Source organism: Vipera berus (assembly GCF_964194415.1).
Source record: "Vipera berus genome assembly, chromosome: 1".
Lineage (NCBI taxonomy): Eukaryota > Metazoa > Chordata > Lepidosauria > Squamata > Viperidae > Vipera > Vipera berus.
In genome coordinates this window covers 254,422,390-254,445,098 of record NC_138202.1, presented here as the reverse complement: position 1 = coordinate 254,445,098, position 22,709 = coordinate 254,422,390, and the positions used below count along the sequence as shown (strand labels likewise).

The following is a 22,709-nucleotide window of genomic DNA, read 5'->3' as shown; positions in this document are numbered from 1 at the left end:
TGCATCTGATTTTATGACCTTTTTTGCTTGGGTTATTAAGCAAACACAGAAATCATTAAGTGAGCATGGCATTTTAAAAGCAAAAATAGTGGTCATTAAGTGAACCCACTGTCCACTATGGGGCATTTTTTGGCAGAAATTGGAAGCAAATTCTGGTTTCCGGCAAAAATGTTGTAAACCATGGCCACATGACGATGGAATGCTACAAATAGCCATAAATGCAGGCCAGTTGCTGAGTACCCCAAATGTAGTTTACACTTATGACCATTGCAGCATCCCCATGATGACGTGATCAAAATTCAGATCCTTGGCAACTGACTCATATTTCTGACAGTTGCAGCGTCCTGGGGTCATGTGATCATCTTTCATGACCTTCTGACAAGCAAAGTCAATGAGGAAGCCAGATTCATTTAACAACCATGCTACTAACTTAACAACTACAGTGATTCACTTAACAACTGTGGAAGAAAAGTTGTAAAATGGGGCACAACTAATTTACAACTGTCTTGCCTAGCAATAGAAATTTTGAGCTCAATTGTGGTCATCAGTCGAGGACTATCTATTTTTTATAGATAGTTATATCATTAATGAATGCAATTTCCAGGAAATGAAATTAATATTTTCCATACTTTTATAGTATGTAAAATATTATGCTCTATGACTATATACTGTAACTATGTAATTATGAAAAGAACTTAAGTGAAACCTTCAATTATGCAAAATTATTAATCTAACTTCTTAATTACATTGCCACCTATTAGATAATTTTTTTCATGTATTTTGATCATTTTAACAGAAAGAAATGCAATTAACAGATGAGGAAGAGGCAATCAAGGCCAATATATTAGAAAATGACCCAATTCCCATGGAAGTGCTTGATAATATTGTTCGTGACTGGTGGATGAAGGAGCCATTTCGGTAACCATTGTTTTTTTTAAAGTAATCTCACTGTTTTCCTCTATATAGCATGTAAATTCCAGCTGAAAATAAGTCTCACATGATAATTACTTCTAAATAGTAGATAATCAATCATATTATTTGTCCAATATTTCACATGGAGTACTTCTTCATATTTAATCCTACAAGTCTTATTTTTATAAGGAAGCAACTAGCTACTTTCACAATTAAATAAAAGTTAATAAGCCCTGTAAGACCAGGGCAAAAACCCAGATTTGTTTTAACTCTGACTTTTTTTTTAAACAACCCTGAGGTGTCCTGAAGATCAGCAAGGTCATCAGAGCTTGTGTAGCCAATTCATGGCTTATACCTTGCTTTCGTCTTCCAATGCAGTAATTTTTAAAGAAGTATTTTTTTTAAAACCCACTAAGCCTTGATTCTGTCTAAGAGATTGCACAAGCTATGAATGAAATAAGAAGGAATACATAAATTAACGTCAACATTTCTGCTTTATTGCTAAAAAATAACCCATTGTGTTTTTCTTGTGCTAGGTTCAGGTTACAGATATCATCTTAAAACAAAAATAAATTACTTTTATATTGATTGCAGTATACTGAAGATGATTTTTGCCCAAGCACTTTCATTTCTATCCAGTGGTATGGCATTTCTCAGCCCTCTGATACTTGACAATAGAAAAATTCTAGAGAAAAAGAAAAATCAGTCACAGCCTCCTCTTTTGAGAAAAACCTTTAACACATTTGAGGAGAGCTATTATACCACCCCTAAGTGGTTCTTTCCAAAGCTAATCATATCCATTTCCCTCAGACGCCTTTCACCCCCTATCATCCTTGTCTTTCTCTGAGCCTCAGAATCTTTTGTACAGTGTAATGCCCCAAACTGGACAGAGTTTATGAAGTGATTTGGAAACAAAACTTTATTTATGCAACTAAAATTGTTACCAGTTCTGAGACTCTAAACCAGGCTATGATAATGCATGTTCTCTCATGCATTATAAGTTGCCATTGTTTGGCAGGTCTCTTAAACTTTCTAACCTATTCCAAAGCACTAAACATATTAATTTCTGGCTTTATTACTAACAGAATTTTTAGTTGAATTTTCGCTTTTCCAAATGGGACACAAATTCATCAAATTCAATAAATCTATCCCCCACATCCTAAATGTGTTCTCTAATTAGCTTTACCCACAAAACAGTATGGTATTTTTTTTCTGATTTTTGATTTAAATAAAAACAAGCAAACTGAACTCCCAAGGCATAGTGACAACTTTTTTCCCCCTCCAAATACTGTTTCCATTTAGATCTACTGGGTTTATACTTGATGGTTTTCCAAGAACAGGAGACGAAGTCCAGTATTTAGCAGAGCGTTCACTTTTTCCAGATATTGTAGTTTGTCTTGAAGCTGAGGAAGATGACATTTCTGACAGACTTTTTACGAAACAAATAATGAAATGGAAAGAGAAACAAACTAAGAAGACAGAAAAGAAGCAGCAGATTAAAGAAATGAAAGCAAAAGTGAGAGTAAGTATTACTAGTGTTAATTATATAATTCAAGGACAGGTAACTTTTTCAATGATAGAGACTATTTTTTTTAAAACTAGCCAAGAGTTACAGGAATCTGGCTGTTTAGAGCCGAGTGGACTAAAATTAGAATGATTTTAGATTTTAGCAGATCTAGCACTGAGGATTGATTTGGTTGAGCTAAGTGATTCGGAGTTCACTTTCCAATCTATGATTTAAGATTAACCTATCATGTCTTTATATATCATGCTGGATTTACTACATTATTTTTGGCTCAGTGTTTTTTATGAATTGAGGAAGTCTTAATAAATTGTGGTTAGCTTTATTTCATCAGGGGTTAATTGAAAAAAATGAGATTTAATATTGGTAGGTTGGTTAGTAATATTGTAAATATGTATATTAAAATCTTTTATTAACAGGAAGATCAAATTGTTAGAAGACGAGCAGAGCTTCTAACTGAACAAGCAAGAAGGAAATCAGAGGTAAGAAAGACACCTAAGGCAAAATTAAATTTCATAAATCCTTTTTTAAAACACTGCTTTGAATTAATTTTATAGGAATTTATAAAATGACTAGTATTTGGACACTGTGCTGGAATTGAACAGAAAAGAAATTGCTAAATGAAAACAGATATTTTTCTCTAAATTGGCTGGAATGGAATAAAGCCCTTAAATGTTTTGCTTTGAGGAAATACAGTAATCACTAAGAAGCCTTTGTGTTCATTGGGCATCAGCTGTCTCTTGATCCCTGTCCTCCATCCATTGACATTTTTTCATTAAATACATTGAAGATGCCATCTAGCATCACCACTATCTTAATATCAATATGCTTCAAATGCAATATTGTTGTAGTTTAAAAAGGAATGTTCTTAAACTCTCTTCTCCTCACCACTAGCATTTTCCACATATCTTAAAGTTAATCACAAGATTTAAGAAAGGAATTTTATGGATTTGGGGTGGATTCCAACCCTAAATGAAGAGGAAATGCTAGCAGATCTCCTCTCAGATTTTACTTTGAAACAACTGAAAAAAAATGTGTGAATGAACATAGCTTTTATGTGAAAACTGAGAGCCCTAGTTCCTTTTCCTGTACAAGTTTGTTAAAGTAATAAATAAAATAAAATAAAATAAACTGTATGTGGAAAAGAATCAACTTACTCTGGCTCCGTGTAGCAATAATAAGCAAGCAAGAATGAGTATGACATTGTTCCAAAATTATTTTTGTCCAGAGGAGAAAAATCAGATGATCAGTTGGTTGGTCTAGTCCCAAATTTCAAAAATTTGCATTGAAGCACAATTCTCTTCTTCCTTCTCCAGGCAATCTATTGCTACAGAGTACCTTTGATTCCCTCTCCCTCCCCAAATTATATACTGTTTAGAAGTAATTTCTCATGCTTTTTAGGGATTATCCTTTCTAGTTCAACCCACCACCATATTATAATAGAGAAGTCTCACCTGAGACTTCAGTTTCTTGAAAATCTTGGGAGCAGCTCCAGTGGACTCCCAAAACTATTATTAAACTATAATATTTAATAATACAGAAGGGGGATTGTTAAATATTGAACTATAGGATAACTATATTAACAATGCTATATTTAATTTTAATTAAAAATAATAGGAAATGAAAAGAAATATACATTTTTGCCCTGGTCACATACACTACTTATTGTACTATATTGTACTATAGTGCCTATCGTGCCCAAAAGGGCAAATGTGGATTCTGTCCATAAAAAAGTTGAGTATCCCTGTCCTATGCTGTTCCTAAACACATAGTGTGGCATCAACATCTGTACATAAACTCAAAATGAGTTCAATCATATGGGAATTAAATTTCACTTGCTCTTGGCTTCCATGTCTATCAATATTGCAGCATTTCAGCAAGCTATTGGTTGCTGCTATTGATTTGATAACACTTATTTCATGGAAGTCTTCAATAATCATTCCATAGTAACACGCTTAATTTTAGAATGAGGCGAGGAAGCTTGAAGCTGAAGGTGACGATGAGGATGAGGATGAAGAAGAAGATATTGAAGCTATTCTGGAAGATGAGTTTCCAAAAGAAGAAGAGGAAGAAGAGGAGGAAGAGCAGGAGAGTGAAGCTACTGAGCGCATAAAGACTGAGATTGCAGAGAGATATGAAGCAGATACTGCAAATGTGCAAACTGTGCAGGTATTTTCAGCATATCTAACTTATCTCTATTCTATTTTAACATTTGCCTAAACAGTTTAGCAATTTGAGTAACTCAGATGCCTCAGAAGAATTGGTCAGCAGTACGTTCCTTTGTAACATCAATATGGTTGTCCAGCAGAGTAAAGGAAATTAATTAAAATTTGGGTTTTCTCACAAGGAGCTTCTCTTAGGAGCACTTATGAACAATCTTACGCCTCTCCTTGATCCAGAGAGGAATCCAGGGAGTCAGTCCACTCATCAGCTACTCTTTCCACCATAATTATCAGCTCTGCTCTCTGTGTTGTCTACAATCCACTACTATTTCTCTGAAGTGGGCAAGCTGCTGTTTCCACTATGTGACATTCCCTTGGAATCTTCTCCTAACATTGTATCTATGATGAGTCGCTCCTATTTTTTATCTCATACGAATTGTAGCTAGTGCAGTTCCAATTACTGAAATTGCAATATATCTTGCAGTAGTAATAAACCACAGCCATAGTCATGGCTGTCCTGGTGGAATCACTGTTACTTTTTCTACCTCTCTGCCAAATGAATATTATCGCACCAGAATTCCAGGAATTTCTTTGTTAATTAATGTAACATCTAAGTACCCAAGTCCAAGTATTCACATAATTTTTATTATTGCTTTAGCTGGCATTTTCATTCCTGGCAATTTGCATAGAAAAGGGGTGGGACTTGCCCTACTAAAAGTCTTGCTGCCGTAATTAAATTCAACATCAACTTAGTGTCCACAACAGTAGTATCAGTAATAATACCCAGTAGAAACAATTGCGGACAAAACTTTATCCTTTTCTTAAATATCTTCTGCATATTCCACCAAATTTTAATCCAAAATGCTTTAACCTTTTTACAGGTCCACCATATATGAAAATACGTTGCATCTTCACCACCACACCTCCCAACATTTAGGCTGGCAGTTCGGATACATACTTGCTAGTTTTTTAGGCTCTAAATGCCACCTATAAAACATTTTATAAAAGTTCTCTCTTAAATTTTGAGCTTGCGTAAATTTTACATTTCTCACCCAAATCTTTTCCCAAGTATCCATTGTAATGACTTCCTGAAAATTCTGAGCCCACTTTATCATACAATCTTTGACAAGTTCTGTCTCTGAATCAATTTCTATCAGTGCAAGATATATCCGTTTGATATGTGCTTGACCTTGATTTCTAATTTGCTTTACCAAATTTTCATCAGTCATTGAAAAACCAATTTTCTGATCTTCTTTCCACCTGGCCTGTAATTGCCCATACTGAAACCAAGTTTGAACAATCTTTTCTTCTCCTAAAAAATTATACGGCTTCAAATGCCATACATTCCTTTCCAAACTTAAAATTTCCTTATATGTAGTCACATCATGTTTAAACCCAACACTTATATTTTCTATTGCATGTTTCGGTATTGCCCATAAAGGTATCTTATAATTTAGCTTGTGTCTATACTTTTTCCAAACTCGCAACAGAGCATGTCTTAAAATATGCACCTTGAACACATTATCCATCTTCTTGTCATACAGTATGTATGCATGCCAACCGTATAGCAGGTCATGACCTTCAAGATTTAATAATCTCGCTTGTGTTAGATTAATCCAATCACTTATCACTGACAAAGCAGCAGCTTCATAATATAGTTTAAAATTAGGCATTTTAAGACCACCTCTCTCACGCGTGTCCTGCATAATCTTAAATTTAACTCATGGCTTTTTCCCTGCCCAAACAAATTTATTAATACCCTTTTGCCATTCCTCCAAGTTTGAATCCTGTTTAAGAATAGATATCATTTGAAATAAAAATAGAAATTTCGGCAAAACATTCATTTTCACTGCTGCAATTCTTCCCAATAAAGACAATTGTAGTTTTTTCCAACTATCCAATTCTTTTTGAACTTTTCCCCATAGCTTTTCATAATTATTTTTATATAACTTTGCATTTGAGGGTGACAAATATACCCCCAAATATTTAACCCTTTTGACTATTTCAAATCCCGTTATCCCTTCTAAAGCAGCCTTTTGTGTTACTGTCAGATTCTTAGACAGCATTTTGGTTTTTTGTATGTTAACCTTGAATCCCGAAACTTTCCCATATTGCATTATTATCTCCATCAATTCTACAACGGAATTTTCTGGCTGGGTCACCGTAACAACCAGATCATCTGCAAACGCCCTCAGTCTGTAATCCTGATCTCTTATTTGAATTCCCTTCATTTGAAAGATTCTAGTAATACCAAGCAGAGAACCCTGGTCAAAATGATGGTGTGTACATTATCTTTGTAACATGACATCCTGACACAAGTATACAAGTTGGATTATATAATGATAGCATGATGTACATGTCATCACCCACCATCCACTCCATACCTTAATGTACATCTATGGTTGGATATGGGCATTTGATTTGATTGACATTGATTTTGGTTGCAATTTTCCACATTTTCTTCTTGCAAAACACCAAATTTTTGCCTAGTTGTTAAATTGTGGTTTGATTCCTATTAAAAATAGATTAAAATCATAATTTCCTTTGCATGATTTTGTCTTTGCACACTGTTTAACCAACCATTGTGGTTTGTGCTTTATAAACCATGATTAGTGGTATACTCCCAGCCAATTATGGATAATTCAGTAAATCATAGTTAAGCAAACAATGGATTAGTATAGTGTGTAAACCAAATATCCAAGTGCACCATACATGTACTTTTTTCTATCTTGTCTTGCAAATTGATTTTCAATCATGTAGTTATTACAGAAACCATCAGAAGGTGCAATTTATTCCTATTCTTTAATGTCCAGCTCTTGCATAAACATTTTAATGAATTTGAAAAACAATATAACTGTTCATACTTAAGATGAATGACAATATTAAACCAATTGAAAATGTGGGTTGTCAATAACTTATTAATTCTATCTATCAGGTGCTGATAGATTTTGCAGTGGTATCCTTTTATTAGCTTTACCATCTGCTACTCTTTTGATAAGTAGTTTCCTATTCCATAACTCTAATTAACCTGTGATACGCCTGCAGGGGTGATTTAGTTGTTGAGGCTCTATAAAAGATATTTGTTTAAAATACCTCTTAACCATTTTATTTCTTTCTTTTTCATTTTTGTTCCCAGGAAGAATTTGAAAAATTAGTCATACCCCTAATAACTCTCACTTGCAAACGAAAGCCTCGCATTGTGCGCTACCAATTATTTAAAAAGATAAAAGACGTTGTAGAAAATCGTGAGAGCATATTTGAGAAATGTTATCCGCTAAGTTTTTCACTTGCACGGAAAATGATTGTTCTCTCTTATAAACATCCAAGCAATTTTGGCCAATGGGATCCTATCAAGGTAATCAAACTGCCAGGCTGCTTTTTTTCTAAAACTATTACTCAAGCTCAATTCAATATACTTTTGACTATTTATAATTATAAATAAATATGATGGGCTAGATTCATAAAATGTTAATTACTAAGACAAAAGTTTATTATAATAATAAGTCAACAAATGGGGCTTCAAGTCCATTTTGGATGTATAGAAATGCATCATCCCTTTTTCCTTGCTTTTCCATCTACTTATTAACAGATATAAGAGCCTTGGTGGAGCAGTGGGCTAATGCCTCCTTAAGTAACACCAGCTGCCTGCAATTAGTGCAGGTTCACATCCCACCAGGCTTAAGGTTGACTCAGCCTTCCATCCTTCCGAGGTAGGTAAAATGAGGACCCAGATTGTTGGGGGCAATTTAGCTGACTTTGTAATAATGCCGCTTGGGGGAGGGCGAAAGCCCTAATAAGCAGGCATATACATAGAATGAAGGCTATTGCTAAGCACATTTGATTTGTGCTTAGATTGTAAGCCGCCCTGAGTCTTTGGAGAAGGGCGGGATATAAATGGGATTTTTTTTTAAAAAAAAGTGCCTCCTGCTACTGACCTTTAGTTACCTTCTTTACTATAGTAAGATGTCTAGGAAGCCGGTTCTGTGTTCCACTTGCCACCACAGAATGCCTAATAAAACACGCAGAGGAGACACTCATGTCACATCTTGCAACTGATTGAAGAACTCTAATACAATACTCTATAATTTATACAAGTTTGGATATGAACAATTCTGTGTTTATTGCAGCTAAGTGAAGGAGATGCAATCAAGCCCTTTCGAAATGATGACACGCCAAGTTTTCCAGTTATTCATCGAAACTGTATTTATTTTTTTACAAGTAAAGAAAATAGAGAAAAATTTATGAAAAATCCCCTCAAATATCTCCGCCAGCCTAAACCTAAACCAACTGTACCAGTTAAAATTGCAATTGTTGGGCCTCCGGAATCTGGAAAGACAACAGGTCGGTTTCTACCTCCCTGTGAGAATATTGGTATTTGTGTTTGCTTGTTTTTTATTGTGGGGAAGCAAAACAAAATACAATCCACCTCCCCATGGTTCAGAACCATGCAAGTAAAATTCAGCCATTGTATCATTAAATTTTGGTGGTAGAACTGCAAGCCATTTTTTGAAGGTTGGAGGATTTTTAAGGGTGGAAGTGAGAAAGATTTTTCCCCTGCCCACTCTTAAAAAAACCAGGATCAGGCCTGTCTCTTCCCAGTAATATTAATATTGTCATCTGCAGCCTTTTATTTAGCTGCAGTTTCAAACCCGCAACCCTGAAAAGTTACACAGCCCCATTATATAAGCTATGGAATTGGGGAGGTGGGGTGTTGTACTTTTTAAATTTTAAATTTTTTAAAAATTTAAATTTAAATTAAACTAAATTAATAAATTCATTTCAATTTAAATTAAAAATATTTTTTTCATCTGAGGTATAGTTCATTTAAGTAATGAAGGCATAATATATTTTAAAGTTTATATCTCTTCTACTGGCTGTAAGACATAATGCAAAATAACTGTAATATGACCAAGGGAGAGATGCACACATAGGTTCCCAATGTGAATGTTTCCTGGTAATTGGTCCCTCAGGGAACCAAGGGCAAAGCTGTTTTTCTATTAATAACTGCTATTCTTGTTTAGTCAAGTGATGGTAATTAAACCTTAAAAATATCTTGGACTATATATATATATTTCTTCCCATCAATGTTAGTCACCATACTAGTTTTTATTTTAACTGTCTCTATTGATCTTAATTACTTATTCTTTAGAAACTATCAGTACTGTACATTTCATTGATACAGTGAAAAAGGTATTAATAATTGCCAACATGTTTTGCAGTTGCCAAAAAATTTGCAGAAACATATGGATTAATGCGCCTTTCCATGGGAGATGCCATCCGTTCAATATTAAACTATCAGCCAGAAACGGAATTGGCCCTTGTGCTAAAGTGGCATCTTCACAAAGGACTGACTGCACCTGATGAGCTTGCCCTAAGGGCCTTAGATATTGCCTTGATGGAGACGGTCTGTAACACTTCAGGGTGAGCAATTTCTATTTCAGGTACTGCATTATTACTGTAGGGTTTAACAAACCAATAAGAAGCTATTTCCAGTCTATGCCACAGACTATTGTGGGTTGTCTGCCACATAATTCTGATAATTCCCATAGCATTTAACTACTGGGAAGTCACATCTCTGTATTTTAAAAAAATAAACCAAAACAAAAAGAGTGATATAGCTTCTTTGCTATAACCATAATACTTTTTTATTTTCATTTTATCCGATTAAGTGGATTTATTTGTTCATGGATTCTAAAACGTACACACACACACACACACACACACACACACACAGTCTGATTATAAATTTCAGAATTCTTTTAAGTCTCTCACTCCCTCTCTCTGAACATGTGTGTGTGTGTGTGTGTGTGTGTAAATATATATTTTTGTGGTTTCCTTCTGGTTTGTGTTCTCTACTGTGTTAGCAGTATTCAGGAATTACAGGAACTGTTACTGTTGTGAAATAAATCTGAACTCAGTTCTGAATTCTATTCATTTTCTCTCCCATAGAGTTGTTATTGATGGATACCCAGTTACAAGAAAACAGGTAGACCTCTTGGAAGAAATGAAAATCATTCCAATAAAAATCTTTGAGTTAGACATTGATATAAAGGAGGTTTTAAGAAGAGCGCTTCTGGATAAACAAAGTCCTAACAGGTAGCAGTGCCAGGAACATGGGAAGGAATAACCCGTACAGACTGATTCTATTAGTAAAAGTAAAAGGTTTTTTTAGATTTCACATTACAGGTTTTTTGTAAAAATAATAAAATAACACGTAAAGAAGCCATATCAAAGCTGTCATTTTCAGTTCCATTATTGTGTACAGAACATAGAATGGTCAATAACTAATTAAATGTGCTCCTTAAATGTTATTTCAATTGTCTTTCTTTGTGCCTCATGATATATTACAGGATACATGCATATCTTTAGTATTTGTCTGTACAATAATATATATAACAACCAAAAGAACAAAAAGTCCTTTCAGGACAAATGTATTGTGGTATAAACTTTTATAGCTAGAAATCTTTAATACCCTGATTTAAAAGTATTTATGTTCCATGAAAGAGGATTATAAACAGGTCATAGGGTAAAGATTTTTTTATATAATGAATGGTATTTAAAACTAAGGGATGCGGTGGCTCAGTGGGTTAGGACGCTGAGCTTGTCGATCAGAAGGACGGCAGTTTGGTGGGTCGAATCCTGAGTGCCGCGTAACAGAGTGAGCGCCTGTTACTCGTCCCAGCTTCTGCCAACCTAGCAGTTCGAAAGTACGTAAAAATGCAAGTAGAAAAATAGGGACCACTATGATGGGAAGGTAACAGCGTTCCGTCCGCCTTTGGCGTCTAGTCATGCCGGCCACATGACCACGGAGACGTCCTCGGACAAGCGCTGGCTCTTCGGCTTTGAAACGGAGATGAGCACCGGCCCCTAGAGTCGGAAACAACTAGCACACATGTGTGGGGGAACCTTTACCTTTTTACCTATTTAAAACTAATTCAATTGCTAATAACACATTGGGCAACTTTTTGGTAATCACACTAAAACTATGAGCTGAGATGTGAAACAGTGACATAACCAAAGGATTTTGATATGGGATTTATGGGGTTTTTCATCCAAGGTTTATTATTTTTATCGGGGGCGAGGGGGGCATGGTAATTACTTTTTTTTTAACTGAAAGCATTTCTTAAAAAATAACAAACTATGATGTTGTTGTATGTTTTTTGCCTTCAAAAATCAGTTAGAAATTGAGCCATTGAAATTGGTTACTGAATTCTGGCAGCAGAATCTCAAGGAGTTATTAGGCTTGGGAGCTACATACTGTATAGTCCTTGCATCATGTCTGCCATGATGGAAGAGATTCTGTTATTAACCACCACCACCACCACCCCAAAATAATCCTGGACCTCTGGAGAGCTTTCCAGAAAAAATGGGAGGAGGAGTTGCAGGGAGGAAGCATAGTGATGAGAACACTAAGTAAAAGAGGAAATCATGTCATGTTACTGCCACAGTCGACAATCCTTATCAATATAACCTAAAATAGAACAATTTTTATGAGGCAAAACATTAAAATGTTGCATTAATATGTCTTCAAATTGTTTTCTCAGACCTTCCTACCCACTGCATGACAGCTCTCATATCATTTCCCTCAAGAACTCCTGTTATCGGGCACAAACTGAGGAAATCAGGCCATTCTATGAGGAACAGCACCAGAACTGGTATGTACTTGATGGCTCTCACAGCAAATGGTGGATCTGGAACAAAATCCTACAGGAAACTCAAGCAGTTACTAAACAAATCCAGTTATACCTGGAAAGAATACGGCAAGGTAAGCTGAAAGTCTTGTTTTAAATGAATACTTCTTTGTCAAGCAAATTAGTATTTAAATCTACAATGTTATACTTGAAATTGAATTCACCTTGAAATAAAAATCAAAATATCTGAATTTTAAAAAGAGAATTATTTTGAGGAAACTCATAATCTATCTGGATGCTATTTGCCCCAAAAAATCCAAATCCATCTAGTATTCATAATTGGTTTTAGAACTACAAAAGCAATTATGAATATTAGATGGATTTATAGGTGGTACATTTATGGTATAAGAATCTGTCTATCTGTATCTATATCTATCTATCATCTATCTAACATATAGGTATTTAGATGTTCTTCCTTCAGCCCTATATGATGTATGCAATTCATGTAGCAATAGGAGGTCAAATACTATTAACATTAAACGGGTCTTTATTTTCTACCCTGTAGGCAGGAACATGTAATTAAAAGCTCAAGCTTCTTATTATTTGAATTAAATCTGATTAATTACTAATGGTTATTAATGCTATGTTAATTTGAAGAGAGAGAGAGAGAGAGAATCTTTATTGTCATTTTTTACTGTGGGCACAATGGCACACATTAAAAATGAAATTTAGTTGCTTGCTGTCAAAGTGTACATATACATAACAGACATTTAAACATTTCTAAAAAAACGATACAGAATGTTTAAAAAACATACTAGTTCTTTGCCTACTGCACAGTTGAAGTAGTCTCCACCCACTCTTAAATTGACCCAAAATTAAACAGCATGTGACTTGCTGTACCCATTGCCAATCCCTATTCCACCTCTTTCTTCTCTGTTCCTACTCGCTGCAAGTCACCATCTTCTTTGCAAGGTAATGGATTTGTAAGCCTAACAGGTTTTGCATACCTTGAGATTGCTGGTGGGTGGTATGGGAGTGGGAAAGTACTTTATCACTGTAAGGACAGCTTAAGTTTGTTTCATTCATGTCCAGAGGATGAGATGGAAGCAATGTCACAGGGTCACAGCACAATAAGTTAGTGGGGAATCTTTGTTAAAAGCAAATGTTGGCCAACTAAACTTTCCTGGATCCTGAGGCCCTGCACTCAAGTCACTCATGCCTTAGTCATCTCGTCCTTGGACTACTGCAATGCAGTCTACTCTACATGAGGCTACCCTTGAGCGTTTGGAAACTAAAGCTGGTACAAAAGGCAGCAGTGCAAACAGTTTTGGGACCCCATCTGCTTCTGGATGCAATTCAACATTAAAGCCTTTATGGCACAGGTCCAGGCTACCTGAAGAACCATCTCGCCCCTATGGGATTGGCCTATTTATTTACCCCATCAGTCAAGGAATTCTGACTGTGAGGTCAGGAGAAGAACCTTTTCTGCCATGGCTCCTGCCCTCTGGAGCAATGTGCCCCTTGAGATGAGATCCGCCTCCACCCTCTTGTCTTCTGAAAGAGCCTGAAAACCTGCCTCTTGTCAACTGGCTTGGGGACCTTCTAGGGGGTGTCCCTACTGGAGGTGGCTTGTAGGTTACATTCCATCTCCACCCTGTTTAGGCATTGGACATTTAAATTAATTTGTTGTATTAATGTTGATGTTTTAATTGTAATGTTTAATGATTTACTGTTTCTAACTTTTTAATGGTCACAATTATTATTTATAATGCTGTAAAAGTCACTTGATGGTGAGATGGGTATCTTATAAATTTAATAAATAAAATAAGATTGTACTGTGTTTCTGTGGTTAATAGGAAAAGCCGCCAGTATTGCTGATATGTGCATCACGCCAAGTGAATTGCTCTCTCGGCTGGGAGATTTTGGGCAATATTGTCCAGTGAGCCTAGCAGAAAGAGAAGAACTTATTGATTGTTCTGATTCTCCTTCTCTGAAGTTTGCTGCAGAATTTCGAGGACATTACTACAAGATGGCTGGACAGAAGGAGTTAGACGTAAGTATTTTATTATTAATCAGAAAAACAGATGCTGGTGCAAGGAATTGTGAGAGTTTGTGTCATGGTGGCGTAGTGGTTCGAATGCAGTACTGCAGTATTGCTGGCTAATTCTGCTGACTGCAACTGCCAGCAGTTCGATTCTCAGCCTTTCATCCTTCCAAGGTCGGTAAAATGAGGACCCAGATTTTTTTGGGGGGGGCAATAGGCTGACTTTGTTAAGCACTTAGAGAGAGCTGTAAAGCACTGTGAAGTGGTATATAAGTAAGTGCTATTGCTATTGCTATTGCAGTGCTTGATAGGCATATACAAATTGAAAATTGCTTGCATTATGGTATGGCAGAGACCCTTGTAGAGGTGGGGAGCTGACTAGCAAGTAAGAGCAACCATTGGACTCTTCGGAGATGTCGAGAATCTTCTAAAGATTATTCTTCCCAACTTCTTGACTATTTAGGGAGCGGTTTGGAAGCAAAAACAAGACTCTTTTTGTATAAGCCACAATAGCAGAGTTTGCTGCTGTGGCTTATATCAAAACTGGTGTTTTTCTCACCATGCATGGCATACACAATAAAATAGCGGGGAAGCCCCATGAGATCCCAGCACCCGCCCAGTGTTCTGGGTTATCGTAGGCAAATTACAGTCTTAATCCCAGCATTCAATTCTTCCTGAGATATTACAATTAATATATTGAAATATTGTTTGAATGCTTAGGAGTAATACACACAGTGGCTATATACATAATGCTTATTCACTGAATTGTACCGTGATGTTCTTTTTTGTTTTCCTGAGCTTTAAGAACAAAATGCCATTAACTGAAATGTAGTAGCAGTTGCACTTCAAGATGCATTTTCACAGTAAATGAAATAATTTCTGGGACGGTGATAATGAAGTACTTCCCTTTGCATCAAATACAGGCAGTCCTTGACTTACAACCTTCTGTTTAGTGACCAAAATTACAATGGCACTGAAAAAGTGTCTTTTGACTGTTTTTCACACCTATGACCTTGGCAGCCTCCCCATGGTCACGTGATCAAAATTCGGATGCTTGACAACTGACTCATATTTATGATGGTTACAGTATCCTGGAGTCATGTGATCACCCTTTGCGACCTTTTCACAAGCAAAGTCCATGAGGAAGCCAGATTCAATTAACTATCATGTTACTAACTTAATACTTGCAGCGATTTACCTAACTACTGTGGCAAGAAAGATCATAAAATGGGCCAAAACTCACTTAACAATTGTCTCACTTAGCAACATAATTTATGGGCCCAATTGCGGTCGTAAGTCAAGGACTACCTGTAGCCTTCAATCAACGCCATCTCCCTGTCCTCAAAGCTTACTTTCAGAATTATTATACTATCCTTATTGTATATTTTAGTAATCCCTGGATCCTTCCCTCCCTCTTAATAATTTGATCTTATCCTCTTAAATTATTACTGCATTACATTGTTGTTCTATAGAGCACTTGTCAAAGGACTGGTGATAAATATCCAGTAGAACTACATAGGCAGTAGTTAAAAAAAGAAACATCCATTTTTTTCATGTGTCTCTTTATCTTAAAGTATGTTTCTTCTTGTGAATTATTATTTCTTTCAATGCAGAAATTCCTGAAAACTCCAGAATTATATGTTCCCCCATTAGCACCTTATCCTCTTCCTTTACTAAGTAATTTACCCAAAAGGCTGACTATAGCAGATGTGAAAGCTTTATTTCCCTTGCAAGCTGAACTGCAGGGCTTCTGCCCAGTCACTTATCTTGATGGAAAGCGAAGGTAATACTCACATGTTCATTTCCATTAAATGTAATGTCAAAAAACAATGCTTTAAATTATTTTTTTATCAAATTTATGCCCAATGCCATTAACCGGACTGTCAGTATTTTACAATAGTGAAGAGAATCAACTGAAGCAAAAATAACCAGAACTAAAACATCCAAAACTATAACATTGTAAATATCTTAAAAAGTTAAACGATGGTGGAGCAGTGGGCTAATGCCTCCTTAAGTAACACCAGCTGCCTGCAATTAGTGCAGGTTCGCGTCCCACCAGGCTCAAGGTTGACTCAGCCTTCCATCCTTCCGAGGTAGGTAAAATGAGGACCCAGATTGTTGGGGGCAATTAAGCTGACTTTGTAATAATGCCGCTTGGGGGTGTGTGTGAAAGCCCTAATAAGCAGGCATATACATAGAATGAAGGCTACTGCTAAGCTTGTAAGCCGCCCTGAGTCTTCGGAGAAGGGCGGGATATAAATGGAATTAAAATAAAATAAATAAATAAATAAATAAAAAGCGCTTTATGAAGCAACTGAAGCCTTTATTTTTTTGCAATTTATATGAGACATTTTCTTAATCTTGCACTGAAGGATTTGTTTTTAAAGAAATGTTAAGTATTAGTATATCTCACAAAATATATTATGCAGGTGTATCTGCTTGCTTCATAAAAGATCCAAAATTCCGTGTTTGCTTTGAGATGCCTTTTAAACTGTTGCGTTCTAAACTGTTTCTGTATACTTCAAAGTATCTTCCATTAACTTTGTTTTTATATTTCACTAAATATTATAAACATTTTGGCCAAACACATAACCCAAATATGATCAAACTAATGCCTGGTATCTAGAATATATACCATACTGTACATTACATTGTATGATATCTGTTATGTACAGTATGGTAATACACTCAATATAATTTTTCCTGGATAGTTTTAGGGTTAAGGATGTGAGATTTTAACATGCTTCTGGATTCCCATATGGCTGCTGCCTTGAAGAATGCTTTTATTCTGTTCGTGCTGGTTCTTTGTTCCCCAAAAAGATGAAATTACATATAGCCAAGGACTGATTTCAGAGCTGACAGATATAGGACAGCAAAATCTTGTACAGAAAAGTTGAATAATTGCAGTACACTTAATTGGGACAACTTTTGAAAGGGGTTTGAAAAACAGTGCTGGTTGAAAAGATTAAACCCTTTGCTGGGTGTAGTTTTGATCAGAACCAATTACTTGAAACACGTGAGCTTTCTTTTATCTTAGCTCACTGGTTTCCAGTGCATTTCTATACTCAATTCAAAGGCTAATCATTATCTTTAAAGCCCTAAAATAATTTTAAGGGCTTCATATTTTAAGGATAATTTCCCTGACATAATTTGAAACAGAAAGGCAGTGTGCAAATTAATATATATATGTTTGTGTGTGTATTGCTCTTCTTTTGAGGTATGAAGCTCTGGTACCTGGGAACATTGAATATGCTGTACTTTATCGCAAAAAGCTATATATTTTTGAAAATGAAGAAAAACGTCAGAAGTTTATGAGGTATGGAATGCATTAAGTATCTTCATATCTATATATTGAGCTAGATTTACATTCTGATGACCTCTCATTTCTGTATTCTTAGAAAACCAGAAAAATATTGGAAACTGACACTTCCACATAAGCTTCCCCCCTTAAAGGAACCTATACTGTTGACAGCTCTTCCTCTGACTGGATACCTTGAGCAGGTTTTTTTCTTCTTGTTATATATAGTCAATTTTAAAAAAATATTTGGATTTTAATTAGTGTTAGCTATACTTATACACTGAAGGACGTGGTGGCTCAGTGGGTTAGGATGCTGAGCTTGTCGATCAGAAGGTCGGCAGTTTGGCGGGCCGAATCCCGAGTGCCGCGTAACAGAGTGAGCGCCTGTTACTCGTCCCAGCTTCTGCCAACCTAGCAGTTCAAAAGCACGTAAAAATGCAAGTAGAAAAATAGGGACCACTATGGTGGGAAGGTAACAGCGTTCTGTGCGCCTTTGGCGTCTAGTCATGCCGGCCACATGACCACGGAGACGTCCTCGGACAAGCGCTGGCTCTTCGGCTTTGAAACGGAGATGAGCACCGGCCCCTAGAGTTGGAAACGACTAGCACGCATGTGCGGGGGAACCTTTACCTTTACCTTATACTTATACACATTGCAATACTCTAGAAAACACAGTGGATCATTTTCATTAAAAATGCTTCCTGTTTATTGATAAATCTTTCTTTTTTATCATTTTGATTTTGAGACTAGATTTGATTTGTGATGCACGGAAATGTACCACGTATGTCTCAGAAGATTTGATCAAATCAAATCTGCATATTTATAATGCCAAATAAGTTAATTATACACAATTATCTCCTAACTCACCTAGGACCTAAATTGGCATATACTAGGGTTACCCCTGGTTGGCAATCCTATTTGAACTTCCACTCAAATTAGTCAAGCCTGTGAAATCTGTATCCAAATTTCTGTGCTCTCAGTGAATACACATTCAGCTCTTTAACATATAATGATGATGATGATGATGATGATGATGATGTTATCCACTCAGTCGTGTCCCAACTCTTGGTTACTCTGTAAGCCAGGTCTCTCCACATCTTCTGATCTTAGACTACTTCTTTGAGTTTTTCTATGCTCTGGCTGGTGTCAGCTTTAATGATGCCCACCATTGTATTCTTCGATGGCCTGATTTCCTTTTACCACTAACTCTTCCAAATGTAGTTGCTTTCCGCAGTGAATTCCCCCACATGACGTGGCCAAAGTAAATATACTGTATATTTAACATACATCTAAAATTATTTTTTTTAAAAAAAAATCCAATTTCAAGGTGCTTCAGAAACTGTATTCAACCCCTCAGTGAAGCTCAATACCAAGCCATGTACATTATAAAGCATAACTATGAAATGACATCATGATACTAAACAATTAACGTTAACAATATTTTATCCCAAAGGGTGTGGCTACAGCATTAATAAAAGCAATGAATGCAGTTGGCTGCTTAAAGCCAAAATTTCCATTCCTGAGTGTGAAAAGGACTGCATTGCTATTCATAGCCTATCATTTAAAAGGTAAAAGAAAGAAAAAGAGCATTAGTAAAAAAAATAATAATGGGTATTTCTATATAATTAATCGTAAAAACATTCGGACTCAGCACTGACATCAAGAGTTAACTAAAGGAAAAAACTATTAATAATTTTGCTGATAGGTTAAAAAAAAGAACATACTTTTCATGTGCTTAAGTTCCTTTTCCAGAAGTTATTTTTAATTTTAGTATATTTTACTATATGAAGGGAGGGGAGCAGGTTACTTATGTTCCTTTTCCAGAAGTTATTTTAATTTTAGTGTATTTTACTATATATATGAAGGGAGGGGAGCAGGAAAGAATTAATGAACTTATATATGGGAAACAAATTGGTGGCCCCCAGGGGGAGGGCATTCTCTGTGGGTGCGCCTGATCTGTGGAACCGTTTACCGGTAGAGCTCCGGATGGCCCCCGACCTTCGCTCCTTCCGACGTGATCTAAAGACCTATTTATTTGAACAAGCCGACCTGGTCTGATGGGTTTTGGGATTTTATTATGTTTTTATGTATTTATCTGTTTTATTGGGCATTATGGTTTAATCTCTTCTTAATTTTTGTACTTTGTATTTTAGTATTTATTGCCCTGTTCACTGCCCTGAGTCCTTCGGGAGAAGGGCGGTATACAAATTAAATTAATAAATAATAAATAAATTAGTTACGTCAGTATAAATACTGACTTCTAGATAGAGTTGACGCATAATGAAAGCATCATATTCATACAGGAGTAATGGAAGCAAAGGAACATTTAGCCAATACTGACTCCGTAGTATGAATGCTAGGAAGCAGATCATTAAGGGGGAAAAAAATAATGCAGAAGGTGGTCTAGTGCTTTCACATGTGACTTCAATAAAAAAAATATGGTTGCACATGAAACTGATAAAAAGTAAAACTTTTAGGTACTTTATCTGAATTTGTAAAAAAAATGATTGTTTCAATACTGAACAGAAAATTAAAAAGAAAAAGATTTCTTCTTGATTTTTCAGTAGTTTTTTCTTCCATTCCAAGAATTAAACCCAGTATAATTTGATTGGATTTATTGTACATGCATAACAATTGCTTTTTGTTTTATGGTTTTGGTTTGTAATTGTATTTTTTTTATTATAGTCTGCAACTAAAAATTAAAAATAAGACCAGCAGTCTCATGCCTTTAAACATGGATTTTAGCTAATGTTGTAAATTGCCAGGAGCTGGTTTCCTAGAAGTACATGGATGCAAGTTTAAAAAGTAGTTAAGTAAATAACTAGGGGGATATTGGGAATCACTGAAATATAGTACGTGCATGCATTCTATGTGACTTTGGATATCGGAATAACAGTAATGTGAATTCTGAAATATAGTGGTATTAATGGTATTTAATTTCTTGCAGCATATAACCCTAACAGCCCTGACCATATACGAAAGAAATATAAAATGAAGTTGGAACGGTTCATAGACCATTGTGAACTTATCCCATACCTAGGCATCAAAATGACAAAGAAGTACAAGGAGCCTCAAAATCGGCCTATTGATTTTGATCACAAGTTACAGACTTTCTTATCTCTCAAAGATGTGAACCCAATTTCCTACTAGTGAAATACTGCAAAGTTATATACAGTATTCATGTTTGTTAAATTATATGAATATGGTTGTTTATATGGTTACTTTTAGATCCTGCCTAACTAGACAACAGGTCAAGATAAGCTCATGTCATTGGCTTGTTACAAGCCTAAATAAAATAATACTGTAGTTTCCTATAGGATGCCTTTCAAAATGCAGTTTGTAAAACTGATAGTATACAAACATATTTGTAAATTGCCCTACAGTCATAATTTTGCTAGGAACTTAGTAAAGATTGTTTTTAATTAAGTCCACTTCTAAGAAAATATGTTTATCAATTGTGGTTATATTAATATTCTTCACTGATTAAATATAGAACTTTAACTGCTGTAAGCTATTTGTTAAATCATTATTGTTTGCCATTACTGTACTCTTAAATATTTAGTGTGTATTTAAATATAAAGATCTGAGATAATTTGAGATACTATATTTCATAAATTTAAGACATCTTGGCTTTCAGTTGTTACTGTAGTGGTTTTAATTTGTTACTTTTGTTAACTAGTGAAATATTAACTTCTATATGTAGTTATTTGAAAGAATCCACATTCAAATTATTGCTATTGTTTCTTCCCCAGTCCAGTTCTAAACAACTATGTGTAATTGCTTCATTTTACACTACTGAAGTTTGAGAATAATCTCATTCTACTGTATGTATCCTTTAAGCAACTTTATAGTACTGAGCACAATGGAACAATACAGTCCATTGCATATTTTTAATTTAATTTTTAATTTAATTTAATTTATTAATATTTCTATACCGCCCTTCTCCCGAAGGACTCAGGGCGGTGTACAGGGCAAGAATAAAACACAGTTACAAAAATTAAAAGGTAATTAAATACATGCCCATAAAAACAGTTGATACATTAATAAAAACCCCAATAAAATGATAGTAAAAACCCCACCAATCCCCCCTCAGGCCAGGCCGGCTTGTTCGAACAGGTATGTTTTCAGATCGCGGCGAAAGAAGCGAAGATCGGGCGCTGTCCGGAGCTCAACCGGTAACTGGTTCCATAGCTCCGGGGCGCCCACAGAGAAAGATCTCCCCCTGGGGGCCACCAATCTACATTCTCTGACCGGTGGCACCCTGAGGAGTCCCTCTCTGTGGGAACGCACAGGGCGGAGGGAAGTTGACGCCGGCAGCAGGTGTTCCCTAAGGTACTCCGGACCCCTGCCATGTAGGGCTTTAAACACCATTACTAGTACCTTGAATCTCACCCGGAAGACAACTGGTAACCAATGCAGCTCACGGAGCAGAGGTGTGACATGAGAGTATCGGGAAACTCCCAACACAACTCTCGCGGCTGCATTCTGTACCAGTTGGAGCCTCCGGGTGGTCCTCAAGGGAAGCCCCATGTAGAGAGCGTTGCAGTAGTCTAGACGAGAGGTCACGAGTGCGTGAGTGACCGTGCATAAATCATCCCGGCTTAGATAGCGCTGCAACTGGCGCACCAGGCGAACCTGGGTGAAAGCCCCCCTAGTCACAGCCACCATGTGATCTTCCAAAGTGAGCCGTGAATCTAGGAGGACTCCCAAGTTGCGAGCCCTATCTACGGGGGGCAATAATTCACCCCCCATAGAAAGAGATGGAATATCCGAATAAACCCGGGATGAAGGTATGCAAAGCCACTCAGTCTTGTCGGGGTTGAGTTGAAGTCTGTTCCTCCCCATCCAGACCCGAACCGCCTCCAGGCAACGGGACATCACGTTGAGGGCATCACTGGGGTGGTTTGGGGTCGAAAGGAAAAGCTGGGTATCATCAGCGTACTGATGATACCCAACTCCAAAGCCACGAATGATCTCACCCAGCGGTTTCATGTAGATGTTGAACAGGAGAGGCGAGAGGACCGACCCCTGAGGAACTCCGCAAACGAGAGACCTCGCGGTCGACCTCTGCCCTCCTGTCAACACCGACTGCGAACGTCCCTGGAGATAGGAGGAGAACCACTGTAAGACCGTGCCTCCC

At 36.4% G+C, this 22,709-nt stretch overlaps 1 protein-coding gene across 1 annotated transcript in view; it reads left to right on the top strand.

The window, feature by feature from the left end:
- AK9 (adenylate kinase 9) overlaps positions 1-20,738 on the top strand; it is a gene marked incomplete at its 5' end in the record, with an annotated part of 73,667 nt that extends 52,929 nt beyond the window's left edge. Inside the window, 15 exons of the mRNA XM_081346618.1 lie at positions 797-918; positions 2,215-2,434; positions 2,854-2,916; positions 4,400-4,603; positions 7,733-7,951; positions 8,724-8,937; positions 9,816-10,017; positions 10,546-10,692; positions 12,141-12,361; positions 14,084-14,280; positions 15,885-16,054; positions 17,489-17,587; positions 17,670-17,772; positions 19,023-19,137; positions 20,517-20,738. Of these exons, the coding sequence (XP_081202744.1) occupies positions 797-918; positions 2,215-2,434; positions 2,854-2,916; positions 4,400-4,603; positions 7,733-7,951; positions 8,724-8,937; positions 9,816-10,017; positions 10,546-10,692; positions 12,141-12,361; positions 14,084-14,280; positions 15,885-16,054; positions 17,489-17,587; positions 17,670-17,772; positions 19,023-19,137; positions 20,517-20,719 (2,499 nt within the window). The 3' untranslated portion in view covers positions 20,720-20,738. The remainder of the gene's footprint in view (positions 1-796; positions 919-2,214; positions 2,435-2,853; positions 2,917-4,399; positions 4,604-7,732; positions 7,952-8,723; positions 8,938-9,815; positions 10,018-10,545; positions 10,693-12,140; positions 12,362-14,083; positions 14,281-15,884; positions 16,055-17,488; positions 17,588-17,669; positions 17,773-19,022; positions 19,138-20,516) is intronic.
- Positions 20,739-22,709: the final 1,971 nt, after the last annotated feature.